The 12,101-nt window shown below is 40.4% G+C and overlaps 1 protein-coding gene across 1 annotated transcript in view; it reads left to right on the top strand.

The window, feature by feature from the left end:
- LOC129089090 (potassium/sodium hyperpolarization-activated cyclic nucleotide-gated channel 2-like) overlaps window positions 1-11,725 on the top strand; it is a 28,121-nt gene extending 16,396 nt beyond the window's left edge. The window contains exons 5-8 of the mRNA XM_054596432.1: window positions 8,969-9,115; window positions 9,382-9,622; window positions 9,750-9,914; window positions 10,776-11,725. Coding sequence (XP_054452407.1) covers window positions 8,969-9,115; window positions 9,382-9,622; window positions 9,750-9,914; window positions 10,776-11,725 — 1,503 coding nt within the window. The remainder of the gene's footprint in view (window positions 1-8,968; window positions 9,116-9,381; window positions 9,623-9,749; window positions 9,915-10,775) is intronic.
- The last annotated feature ends 376 nt before the right edge of the window (window positions 11,726-12,101 follow it).

Here is a 12,101-nt window from a genome sequence, read left to right as displayed (position 1 = left end):
GCAACCATGGCCGCCTCTCTCTCTCTCTTCCTGATCACTAATTTCACTGGCCCTCACTCTATCTGCACTCTGTATCGTCTGTTTGCATCTTTACTTAGCCCTCTTTTCATTATCTCATCCCCTCTTTTCTCTTTTCATCCCCCTTTAAAATATTTCTACCTGATTTTCAGCTGTCTGCCATATTTCTCTAATGTTTATCCCTCTCTCCTCTCGTTTTGATCTGAATTTCTCTGTCTTTCTTCCTCTCCTCCTCCCTCTTTATCCTCTCCGTTGGTTGTGTCCTTGAGAGGTGCAGTGCTACTGCTAACTGTCTGCTACAGGGAGCAAAGCGAGGGGGGAGGGGAAATGTGTGGGAGACGGTAGGGCCTTGTTGGCGACACAAGTCCTTGTGGACTGTGAGATATTTGAACACTGTCTGTTTCACATTGTTTAGGGTGCATTTTGTTTATTTAGCATTGTTTGAAACTCCCCTTAAGTGTTTTTATTTTTTATTTATTTTCATTTCCAATAAATGCTTTGAGTGCTTACTGTTGCTCTTGTCTTAACTGTGTGTCCTGGATGATGGGAGTTGAAAGGCTAGAGATAGATCCGTTGTGTTTAATCTGTTAGGCGTGGGTTCTTCCACAGTGGGGCTCACTCACCTTTCCAATAATAACATCATTACTCCCCCTTTTCTTGTTGCTGGCGTTTATAAGTTTTCACCTCAGCTTTAAATATCCAGTTAAATTTGCACCGCATGCAGTAATGTCATATGTATTTAAGAGCTGTGATGAGGTGTACAATTTAAACTGTATTTTTATTCAGTTTTAGGATAAATTAAGGAGTAAGAAGCAAACAGGATTTCACTTCAGAAATGTGTTCATAATGTTGTGTGCATTCTTGTGTATTTGCTCATATTTAGATATTTACTAATGCATTGTCACTCTATCCCAGAATATATGTTTTTTTCTGCTGAGGGCAGGAAAGTGCATTTAACCAGAAGTATTTTTCTGACCAGTAGGCTTTTTTCTGCTGCTCTTAGGATTAGTATTTGAGCTGAAGACGTGTTTATTAAAAAAAAAAAAACGTGTATGGCAGAAAAGTGCCAGCCATGCCAGTGAGGCTGATGCCGATGCTGCTGGGTGAATTCGCCTCCGGATCGGACTGTGAGTGACATTTCTATCATTTGGAGAGTGTTAGCAAAACAAGTCTGCCGGCAGTCTGTTACAGCTACAGTGAGGCTCGAGTTTGCATTGTGTCGAGGTTTCCATTTCAGCCCAGCAGTAATGTCAGACTCACAATGCATGCTGGTATAATTTAGGGAGAATCTGGGTTGGTGGCTTTGGTGCAGAGACCTATGAGTTATTTATACAAAAAAACACACAGTAGCAGGGCACATAGACCTAAAATAGAAATAAATAGTCTAACTTGTGCCACCTTTAATGCACCTTTAGAAACAATGCAGATGACTAATTAGTGAATATGTTTCTGGTGATCACTGCTCTTGGAAAGTTACACGTCAGTATTCATGTTTGTTGTTATATGACCTTCAAACTTGCATATTTGGCCAGTAGAAACGCTTTTTTTGGTGCATTATATTCTGTGATTTTGACTTTGTGATTCTGACTTTACCCTATTTTATGTAATTCGTTGTGAGGTCACTCGAAAATGCGGCATTAATGTCCCTTCAGACTCCAGGGTGCACAAACACACACACAGGTGTTTTCACTTAGACTTTGTCTCATGCTGGATTCATGCACTGCCGGCATAATAAAAGAAGAGCATGAAAACCAGCCTGAGAGTTCACACAGTATAAGATGCTTCACCCACCTGTTCTTTTCTGGTGTTATGTATTCAATTAGTGAAACCAGATACAGATAAACTATTTTAAATCAGCTGAAACCATTATAGTATTGTTAGTATTGGATTTCATTTAGATGTAACACCTGGGGATTGTGGTTTTGCAGTCAGCTATTTTACTTGGAGTCTGTTGACAACTATGTAGTTCTTTTCACCAAGTGGGACAAATCGTCACTGTCAGAAATTGAGGAAATGTCTACAACTAGAAAGCTGACGATTTTCAGACCTGGCTACTTGTAATTATTGTGTAACAATATGACATGACTGAGTGGGCATGTAACACTGTGCTTTTCTAACATTTGTTTAACCCTCGTATTAGTTTGGATGCAGCTGTTTTGGTAGGAGGGGATGCACCTAAACTCCTTATTGCTTTGTGGTTTGGTCTCATAAGCCAGGATAAGTAAAAAAAAAACATGTGTAGGTCTGCAGGGCCTTTAAACAGTCACTTTTTATGGTGAATTTTTCTCCACATGGAGTGCCACATGGATGACTTATTTTTCTATGACAGCCAGGAATTTAGCATTGCACTGGCTCCCTCAACAAAAAGGAAATGGACATTATTCAATTGGATTTTTAGATCATTGCAGAAAATTAGCTCTGTGGCAAAAATAATTTATCATACTTCCCGTTTTTGTTCAGCAAGATAATCTTTACAAATGAGCAGCACTTTTAGAATTTTCGAAGACTGAATGCAATTGGATTGACCTCATTGAGAAATATTATTGTGATATTCTTCTTTTGTAACTGCACGGCAAAATACTGCAAGTCACAGAGCGGGAAGGATGCTGCCTGGCTGTCGTGAGCGCAAGAACAGTGACAGAGGATGACAGAGACAGTAAAATGTTTGTTAAAGTGCTATAACTTACAACTTTGTGGACGACTAAACTGCTAGCCAAGCTAGCTCCAGCACTTAATGTTTATGACATGACCCATGCTATTTTCTGTCACCCCGGCTTTTGAGTGCACTCTGTGACTAAATTTTAGCAGGCAGATTTCAGTCTCAAAGTATGGATAGCTGGTCATTGCATTACATCATTTTACAGATATCTTATGTTTATTTACATGATAACTAGATTTAGTTTAGTGTTCGCCTGAAATCACCCAGTCTACTTTAGAAAATGTGATGATACTTCCGGTTTTCATGGAGTCTAAATTAAATTTATTAGGAAGATTTAACATCTGAAAGCCATTTTTAAGAGCAGTCGTTTTTACCTTAAGTAGGAAAAGCACAGGTATTACTATTAACATAAACCAGCCAGCATTCACAGCTAGGACGGGATCTGGAGCAGCCGGATCGAGTTTCGCCATAATTAAATATATTATTTACATCCGTCCTCTTTATTTAATGTTTTATTTTCTTTATTTAATGTTTCTGTTGGTCAATGTTTCGTGTTGGTCACAGTAGCGGTTCAGTGATATATATATATTTATTTTATTCTTATTTTTAAGATTTACATTTTCAAGTTCTTATTTTTAAGATCTTAAGTTGATGCCACGAAGGCTGCAATATCATCTATTATCTTTATTTAATGTTTTATTCTCTTTATTTAATGTTTTATTTTCTTTATTTAATGTTTTAATCTCTTTATTTAAAGTTTTCATTCTCTTTATTTAATCTTTTATTTTCTTTATTTAATGTTTCATTCTCTTTATTTAATGTTTTATTATCTTTATTTAATGTTTTATTCTCTTTATTTAATGTTTTATTCGTGTTTGTCACAGTAGCGGTGCAGTGACGTAATGTCATGATGTTTTCACGGATGTTTCACTGGACGGCTCATCCTCCTGTATACCGGTGTGCCGGATTACCGGTGTTTTTCACGGTACCGGTACCGGTGGACCGGCCGGCTCAACCTCCTATAGCTAGCATAGCTAGAGGAGGTTGAGCCGCCCGGGAGCTAGTGGAGACGTCCCGGTAGAATCCCGGTGACCGGGAAATAGGTTCCGGCGATCACCGCGCATTGCATGCCGGGTAGATTCTTTTTTTTAATTTTTAATTTTTAAATTCAATAACTTTATTGAGACATTTGTTCATACATATAAAACACAATATATTTATATATATATATGTATATATTTACATTTTCAAGTTCTTATTTTTAAGATCTTAAGTTGATGCCACGAAGGCTGCAATATCATCTATTATCTTTATTTAATGTTTTATTTTCTTTATTTAATGTTTTAATATCTTTATTTAATGTTTTATTCTCTTTATTTAATTTTTCATTCTCTTTATTTAATGTTTTATTAACTTTATTTAATGTTTCATTCTCTTTAATGTTTCATTCTATTTATTTAATGTTTTATTATCTTTATTTGATGTTTTATTCTCTTTATTTAATGTTTCATTTTCTTTATTTAATGTTTCAATAACTTTATTGAGACATTTGTTCATACATCACAGATTGTGCCTTTGTAACATGCAGCAGACAATAGACTAGTCATATAACTTTACAAGGATTCACTTTTTGCATCAATTATCGTCACTTAATAGTCTTGCATTCGGTTTTACATTGAATCAGTGCTCCTGTCTTGTCGTTGAAAAGACTAAGCAAGTCACAGCAAGAAAGAGAGCACACATCAGTCTGAGTTCTCTGCCATGATGTGGCAAAAGATAGGATACAAGATTGTTTTATACCCCCCTTCCTGTGCTCCCTCTCCGTGCCGCTGCCATCATCAACAACAGTGATCCGTCTTCTCTTAGCCAGACAGTTTGTCACTGATCGCTCCAATTATCCAGAGCCAGGCTGACTCTGCAAAGATAGTGGCCAAAGAAATTCCTACACCATCCTCTACAAAAAAACACCATCCATTTAGCCATGAAGGATATTCACTACTGTAGTAGAAAGTGTGTCTGATGAACAAGCCCTTATCTGCCAGTCTCCTTTGGTCGTCACTCCCTTTGACTGAATTGTAGGAATATCAGTGTTTCCTTAGCCTCATTCATTAAATTAGACTTTGTACTGTGTGGGACCCCACAGTGTGTTGTTCCTCCCTGTGTACACATCTCTGAATTGAAGAAAGACGAATCAAGCTCTGACTTACACTATCTGATTTTTTTCTCTTTGGTGAATGTGCTGCATAATACAATGAGACGATTAAACAGAGAATTAAGTGAATGAATTATACATCCACATGGCCGTTTGGGATGAACCCCAATTAGAATTTCCAATGGAGAGAGGTAGTGGGATGAGTGAGCAGGAGAAAAGGAGAGGAGAGGAAAGGAAACACAAGGAAACTGTAGGTAAGGAAAGAAAGAAGGAGAGGGAAATGATACGAAGCTGATTGCTGTATTGGGTCATTAGTTAATCGGTTTAAAAGGGTAAAAATATAATCAAAGTCAAAGACAAACGCAGAACTTTAGATGACAAAATGTTGGTGGAACAGTTTGTTGCCGCATACACTGTCATCAAAGTGACACAGAAAATGCAAAAGTCATTTTCACTCTCATTTGGAGATGTCATTCCCTCGTGGGTTCTGTGATGCACCGGCCAAACGCTCGCTCCCTCTCCTCTGGGATACTGGACAGATACAGGTTGGCCTGATGACGATCGATACGCCGCAATGTGACATGGCTCTCAAAGTCAAGTCATTAAATGCCACCGACTAAGTTCAATCAGATAGGCTTTTGCTGCCTCATAACCACAGCTGCTTGGTCGCTGCATCTCTGCAGGGAGCAGAAGGTTTTTCCCTCGCTGGCGGACCGCCCCTCACCTACACTTTGTTCACAATCAGCAATTCTATTCTGTGAAAGGCTCACCAGCTGCAGCGTTAGCTCTGACACGTCGGGTAAAGAGTTGTGACACAGGGTGATTTCTTCAGGCCACTCTCCATCTGCGGATGTCAGGATGCAGAGTCACTCATGCAGGTGAGACATTGTGTTGTGTAACTCCGGAAGATCAGAGGAGCTGTGCAGCTGCCCTCCCATCCAGGAGACTTTAACCTACGTAGATTTTAAATTATTCAAACGTTGCATGTTTGGTTTATTTATGTTTATGTTATATGGCAGAAGGAAGCAGCGTGGGAGATGTAATCAGTCAGAAACACACATTGCTTTTTCTGGGCAGAGTGACAAGACTTTTCTTGCCTAGCAATGTGGGGTCATTGTATATCAACATCCTCTGCAGAAACACGTATATCATAGCATTAAACCCACATACAGGTCAGAAAGTATTTGTTTTCTCTATTTTTATCTGTTTTTACTCTGTAATCTAGTAAATTGGATTTGAAATAGAATAGAGAGGCTGAGGCGTAAAGATTTGACCACCGACTGTGAGATGCGTTGGAACATTTACAGACTGCCAGTATTATGGAAACTTTTTCTGGATTAGATTTTTGGCTTTTCATTGGAGGTGATCAAACACACCTACAGCTATGCTTGCAGCCCTGATGCTATACTTAGGCATGTTAGCATTCTAACATTTTGTAATTAGAGGAGAAAGTACAGCTGAGGCTGATGGGATGTCATTAGTTTGGCAGGTATTTGGTCATAGGCCAAAGTATTTTACAATGTAAAAAGTCAGGAGTGGAGTCAGGAGATCTGCAAAGTTATCACAAAGTTATTACAAATAATCCTGAGAGGGAAAGTCATGGCTGATGTTTAAAACTCTTAAAAACCCTTAAAAAGAATCTGTCTCTTTACCTTATAAGCACAAAAGCATTTCACACTCAACGCCAAATCACAAATTGGCAGTTAAACAGAAAAAACTAAACCTTGAAAATGTAAGTCCATTTGTTTTAATTTAGGCAGACAATCCCAAAAAAAGAGATGGGTGTTGGGTGTGGTAAAGAATGTTGTGGGTGTTCACATCCATAGTGGGTTAGCAATATTGCATTTGCAACCTTTTAGTCTAATGCACCAGGATAATATTCCTGATGACAAGACTGAACTTCGAAAGTGCAAGAAGCAAGAAGTGAAGAGTACAAACCTGGCAGAGCATCACCGGGGAGGATGCCAAGTGTCTGCTGATGTCTTCGGGTCATAGCGTCAGCCATTTAAATATGAAGACTTCATTCAAGATTATGTTAACTTCTTACTTTCTTCCTCCTACAATGGAATAGCTGTGCATACAAATAAACACTATAATTCCTACACAGCTCATCTGACGTGGATGTAATCACACTTCAGAGTCAGCACTTCAGCCCCACAGGTTTAGTTTTATAGCAAATCAAACAATTCAGCAAAATGTAATAACTTTCTGAAAGCACTGTAAATACTGTCAGTCAGTTCTGCAGTTGAGATCATTTAGTTACTGTTGCTTCTGTGACCTTAGTTATATGAAATGGTAGTCACAGTTCTGTTTAGTTTCAGGTGCAAAGACAATATCAGCTGGAATTACATTATAGTGGGGTGCATTTTAGCTGTGACTTAGTGCACTGCTCTCAAGAAATTGAGGATTTCATTGGCCTGTACTGCAGGAATCTCCATGTGTACACAAGTATTCAGTTGTATGCAACTAGCAATCTTTGTTTGCCAAATATGTATCTCTTTTGGAAACAGGGAGCCAGCCTGTCTGTCTCTAAGTACAAACAATTACCAACTTAAACATTTATATTTCGTTGCTGAGGATCCAAAGTTCTTGGTGTGCAAGTAGGTGAACCTCATTGTTTTGCTCGTGGCCTTCATCTGGATTCATGCAATATCACCTAAAGTGAAACTGGGTCCTTCCAGTTGTGTCTGTTCATCCACTGCACAGTGTTGGAACGACAGGACAGAGGTGGTTTGGACGATGACTTTCCTCACTTCCTGAAAGTACCCAGCAGCAGGTGCTTGCCCACTGAGCTGTCACTGCCTCTCAAAATTGTGTTTTGGACAGCTATATAGGTGTAAGGTGGAGTTATGCGTCTTATTAGGGCTTTCCATTTGAGCTTGGTTGAAGTGCACAGTCAGATAACAAAGAACGAGGAGAAATCTTTCTCTCTCAACAGTCGATTGTCTGCTCGATTCACCACCACATCCGTCACCCCCCAGTCAGCAGGCCAGCCATGTAGTTTTTGGTTTCTCAGTTGGCTCTTTGGATGGATTGCAATTAGCATATCTCAACACCACAGCTGATTGTTTGTGTTGTTGCCATGTTTGTCTCCTCAATTTCTATCGATCTGGCATTGATTAACTTCTAGGTAGCATGAGGGAGTGTGCTCTTTTCAGTTGACAACTGAAGGGCATGTGCCTGCACTGTTTTGTGCAGTTTGTATTGTGGTTGTTGAGTCATCCTTCAGAAAAAAACCTTGTTTATTTTCATTGATAAGCTGCATCCTCTTTAGAGGCTGTAGCTTTTGGAGCTGTTGATTTGTAACGTGCTATAATGAGAGGAGTTTATACTGAACAATTTTGTGCACCAAATAATGAGACACTAGAAAATAATCTGCGGACAATGCAATGCAATACAATTCATTCATTCAAAGTGGCCATAGATTTTAATCAGGCACCTCTCTAAAACAGTTTCAGTATAAACTGACATTATAACCTTCAGAAGGTTAAGATTTACTGCCATGCCGTTGCATTAGACTGCCAACTGAGTGTAGTGCTCACCAAATGTCATATCAAAGAAATAAACAGCTTTGCTTTGAGGTTTCTACATACATATATCCAAAGATCTCTGCATACTTGCTGTGTGTGAGTTGTAATTCCTGCTGAGTATATTTACATAAGTGTGTAACGATATGGGTGCATACATGATCTGATCCTTTGTGCTTTACAACCCGTGGCAATTTTTTAGCTGTGGAGAAATACACATTTGGTTCTGTAGTCAGTAATTAACAGCATGTTTGTGGGATTAATTTAAAATAAACTACAGTGCCCATTCTCATCATAATGAAGGAACAACAGTGTGGCTCATTGATGTGTTTTTGATATTTTTTGGACAACAATGGAGCTCTTTGGCACAGAAGAGTCAGCTTTATCAGGCTTTGACTTCACAGACAGCACTTGTTGGTGGGATCAATGCATTATTGGTTTTGGATCCGCTTCATGGGATTTTTCTGCCAATAAGAAAATACAGAATATCATCAGACTTTATACAATAACAATTTAACAATAAAAAATATTGTTACAGTGGGAAAAGTGTCAGAATTATTATGTGCACTGCATTAACAGAACATTATCTCTGTCCGTCTCGCTCCCTCTCAGTACAAACAAGTGGAGCAGTATATGTCCTTCCACAAGCTGCCTTCCGACTTCCGACAGAAAATCCATGACTACTATGAGCACAGATACCAGGGCAAGATGTTCGATGAGGAGAGCATTTTGGGAGAACTCAGCGAGCCCCTAAGAGAGGTGAGACATAAACGCACAATAAGACACACAATCTCCGCATATGAAGTCTTGCTGAAGGATCATATTTTGTTTGAGATAATTGTTTGATTTTGAAAATACAAAATCACTACTTATTTTATGCCTTGCAGTTAGTTGTGACATATACTTAAAAGATGAACATTAATACAAAAAAATCCCTGAACTCAGAATCCATACTTGACTGCAGTGTAGTGCTGCAGTTGTACATTTTACAGATATCTCTCACCAAACAATATGTCTTTTCTTAGGAAATTGTGAACTTCAACTGTCGCAAGCTGGTGGCATCCATGCCGCTGTTTGCCAATGCAGAGCCGTACTTTGTGACGGCCATGTTGACCAAGCTGCGTTTTGAGGTTTTCCAGCCGCATGATTACATCATAAGGGAAGGGACCATTGGGAAGAAAATGTACTTCATTCAGCACGGAGTCTGCAGCGTCATCACTAAGGGCACTCTGGCAATGAAACTTTCTGACGGCTCCTATTTTGGAGGTAGGACACAGTTTGTGGCTTCATTTTTTTTCTCTTTTCTCTCTTTATATCTCTGATGGTGACATTTTAAGCCTTTTTGTTTTGTTTTGTTTTTAAAGCTGATGCACTTTATTCTTTGTCGTTTCAGAGATCTGTTTATTAACGAGGGGTCGGCGAACAGCCAGCGTGCGAGCAGAGACTTACTGTCGACTCTACTCTCTGTCTGTTGACCACTTCAATGAGGTCCTGGAAGAATATCCCATGATGAGACGCGCCTTTGAGACTGTTGCCATTGACCGTCTAGACCGCATAGGTAAAAAGTTGCTCCATTGAATGCTTACATAAGATAAGAGGCTGACATAAGGGTACATTGATCTAATTTTATATTAAACCTTTTTTTGTCCCCCAAGATATTCCCATTGAGATTTAAAATATTTTACCGACATAAAAGCACAAGCACCAGACTTAAAACAGGGCAACAAAATGTTTAAAAAAATGCAATAAACTTCACCTAAAAGCAATAAGAAATAGACTTAAAACAAACAGAATATCACATCAACCCATGAATTGAAAGTATTTGTTCAGTAACATGTGCATTCAGTGTTTAAATAGTCCATAATCTTGCTTTTGAAATTGTCCATGCTTATAAAAATAATCTGATGTACTTCATCCCCAGAACCATCACTTAAAACTAAGTGATGGTTCTGGGGATGAAGTACATCATTTGTGTGCATGACCATAGGTTGAAGCTACTGAAGCAGTCAGACATATGACTAGCAGTACAAACACATGTAACATCAGTATCGCATTTTTGTAAGTCTCTTAATAAAGCTAATTTTTTCAAATAAAAAAACTCTGAAATGAACCCCATGTACTCAGAACAAAATGATAATGTGCTTTGGAAATCTGTCCAGAGTATTAATGTTAAAATAGGCAGTAAAATGAGCTGTGCTGTTCCCTCAGAATAACACAGGACACTGTAACAAAAGATGAGAGTACAGGGTGACACATCTATTTTCCTCAGGGCTTGTTCTGCTAGAGGATGTACCTGATTTAAAGGACATCACATGCCAAATCTAACCCATATTGTTCTACCTTTCCAAATCCTTTTGTTTCCATCTGTTTATGTGTTCTGTTTTTTGTCCTCTTCGTCCCGTCCTTAAAAATGAATCAGGCAAAAAGAACTCCATCCTGATGCACAAGGTTCAGCATGATCTCAACTCTGGTCTATTAAACAACCAAGAGAACGAGCTGATCCAGGAGATTGTCAAGTACGACCGTGAGATGGTGAAGCTGGTGGACCTGCAGCGACCGCGGGCCATGTCTATGACCCCGTCCATTGGCGGTATCTTTGCTCCTCCTGGCCAGCCGCAGTCGGGCTCCGCTATCGCCACGCTTCAGCAGGCTGTGGCTATGAGCTTTTGTCCTCAAATGGCGAGTCCGTTGGTGGGTCCAGGGACTCTGCAGTCTCCTCGTATGGTGCGACGGTTCCAGGTGATGCAGAGCCTGGCCAGCCCAGTCTCCATGTCTCCTCTTCAGTCTCAACCCCCTCAAACGTTCGGAGGGGCGTTTGGATCTGCAATCTCCAGCCCGCCTGTCCAAAGCCCGCTCGCAGCTTCAGGACGGACTTTCCAGTACATGGCGAGCGCAGGACCCTCTGGTTCCCAATTGTCCCTAGTACAGCACCACGCACCAAGCCCCACACATACCCAGCAGAGGCCTGCCTCACACAAGAGCACCCACTCCCTTCATGCAGGTAGCTTGAGCCAGGATACCAGGGCCCTATCTGCCTCCCAGCTTTCACTTCCCCAGGAGGGAACACAACAAGCTGCCTCTGCAGCCCCCAGCCCTCCACAATCTACCCGCACCTCCAACAACTCCATAGGTCCCTCTCAGCCTCCTCACCCCAACCTGCCAGGGCCCTCGGGGGTGGGGAGATCGGCAGGAGCTCAACAAAGGGTGGCCTTTGCCTCCACAGCCCCGCCTGGTGGACCTGCTGTAACGGGGGCAGTAGCAGCAGCTGCTGGATCAGGACCTCCAGACTCTGGAGTTCCCAAGAAAGATTCAATTGTCAGCCTTCCAGAGCAAGACTCTGCCAGATCCCGGCTGTCTTCCAACTTGTGACCCTGGTATAGTTCAGGAAAGAGGCCTTTTTTGTAGGAGAATCTGTTTGTTTTAGGTCAGTCCAGCTGATCTGTCAGCCTGCTAAATGACCAATCAGCTAACGCCAGCGGCACCAGGCAGTGGACCTGGATGCACTGCGTGCTGGTGTCAGCAGAAAGAAAAGAGCAACTCAAAGTTTTGAGACACTTTGGCTAGGAGGAGTCTATACAATTAAACTAGTATAACTTAAGGTGGAACTGGTCTAGTCTACTGTGCCAGCACCTTTAGTCTTAGTATCACCCCTTACACTCTGCTTCCAAACACCTACTGTATATCGCTGTCTTTACTGTAAAGATATGAAGAAAAGTATGATTTATGTAACTATTGCATACTGTGT

This window comes from Anoplopoma fimbria, chromosome 3 (genome assembly GCF_027596085.1).
Source record: "Anoplopoma fimbria isolate UVic2021 breed Golden Eagle Sablefish chromosome 3, Afim_UVic_2022, whole genome shotgun sequence".
NCBI classification, from domain to species: Eukaryota; Metazoa; Chordata; class Actinopteri; order Perciformes; family Anoplopomatidae; genus Anoplopoma; species Anoplopoma fimbria.
Note: the sequence above shows the minus strand (reverse complement) of the source record. Positions and strands in the feature narration are given on the sequence as shown.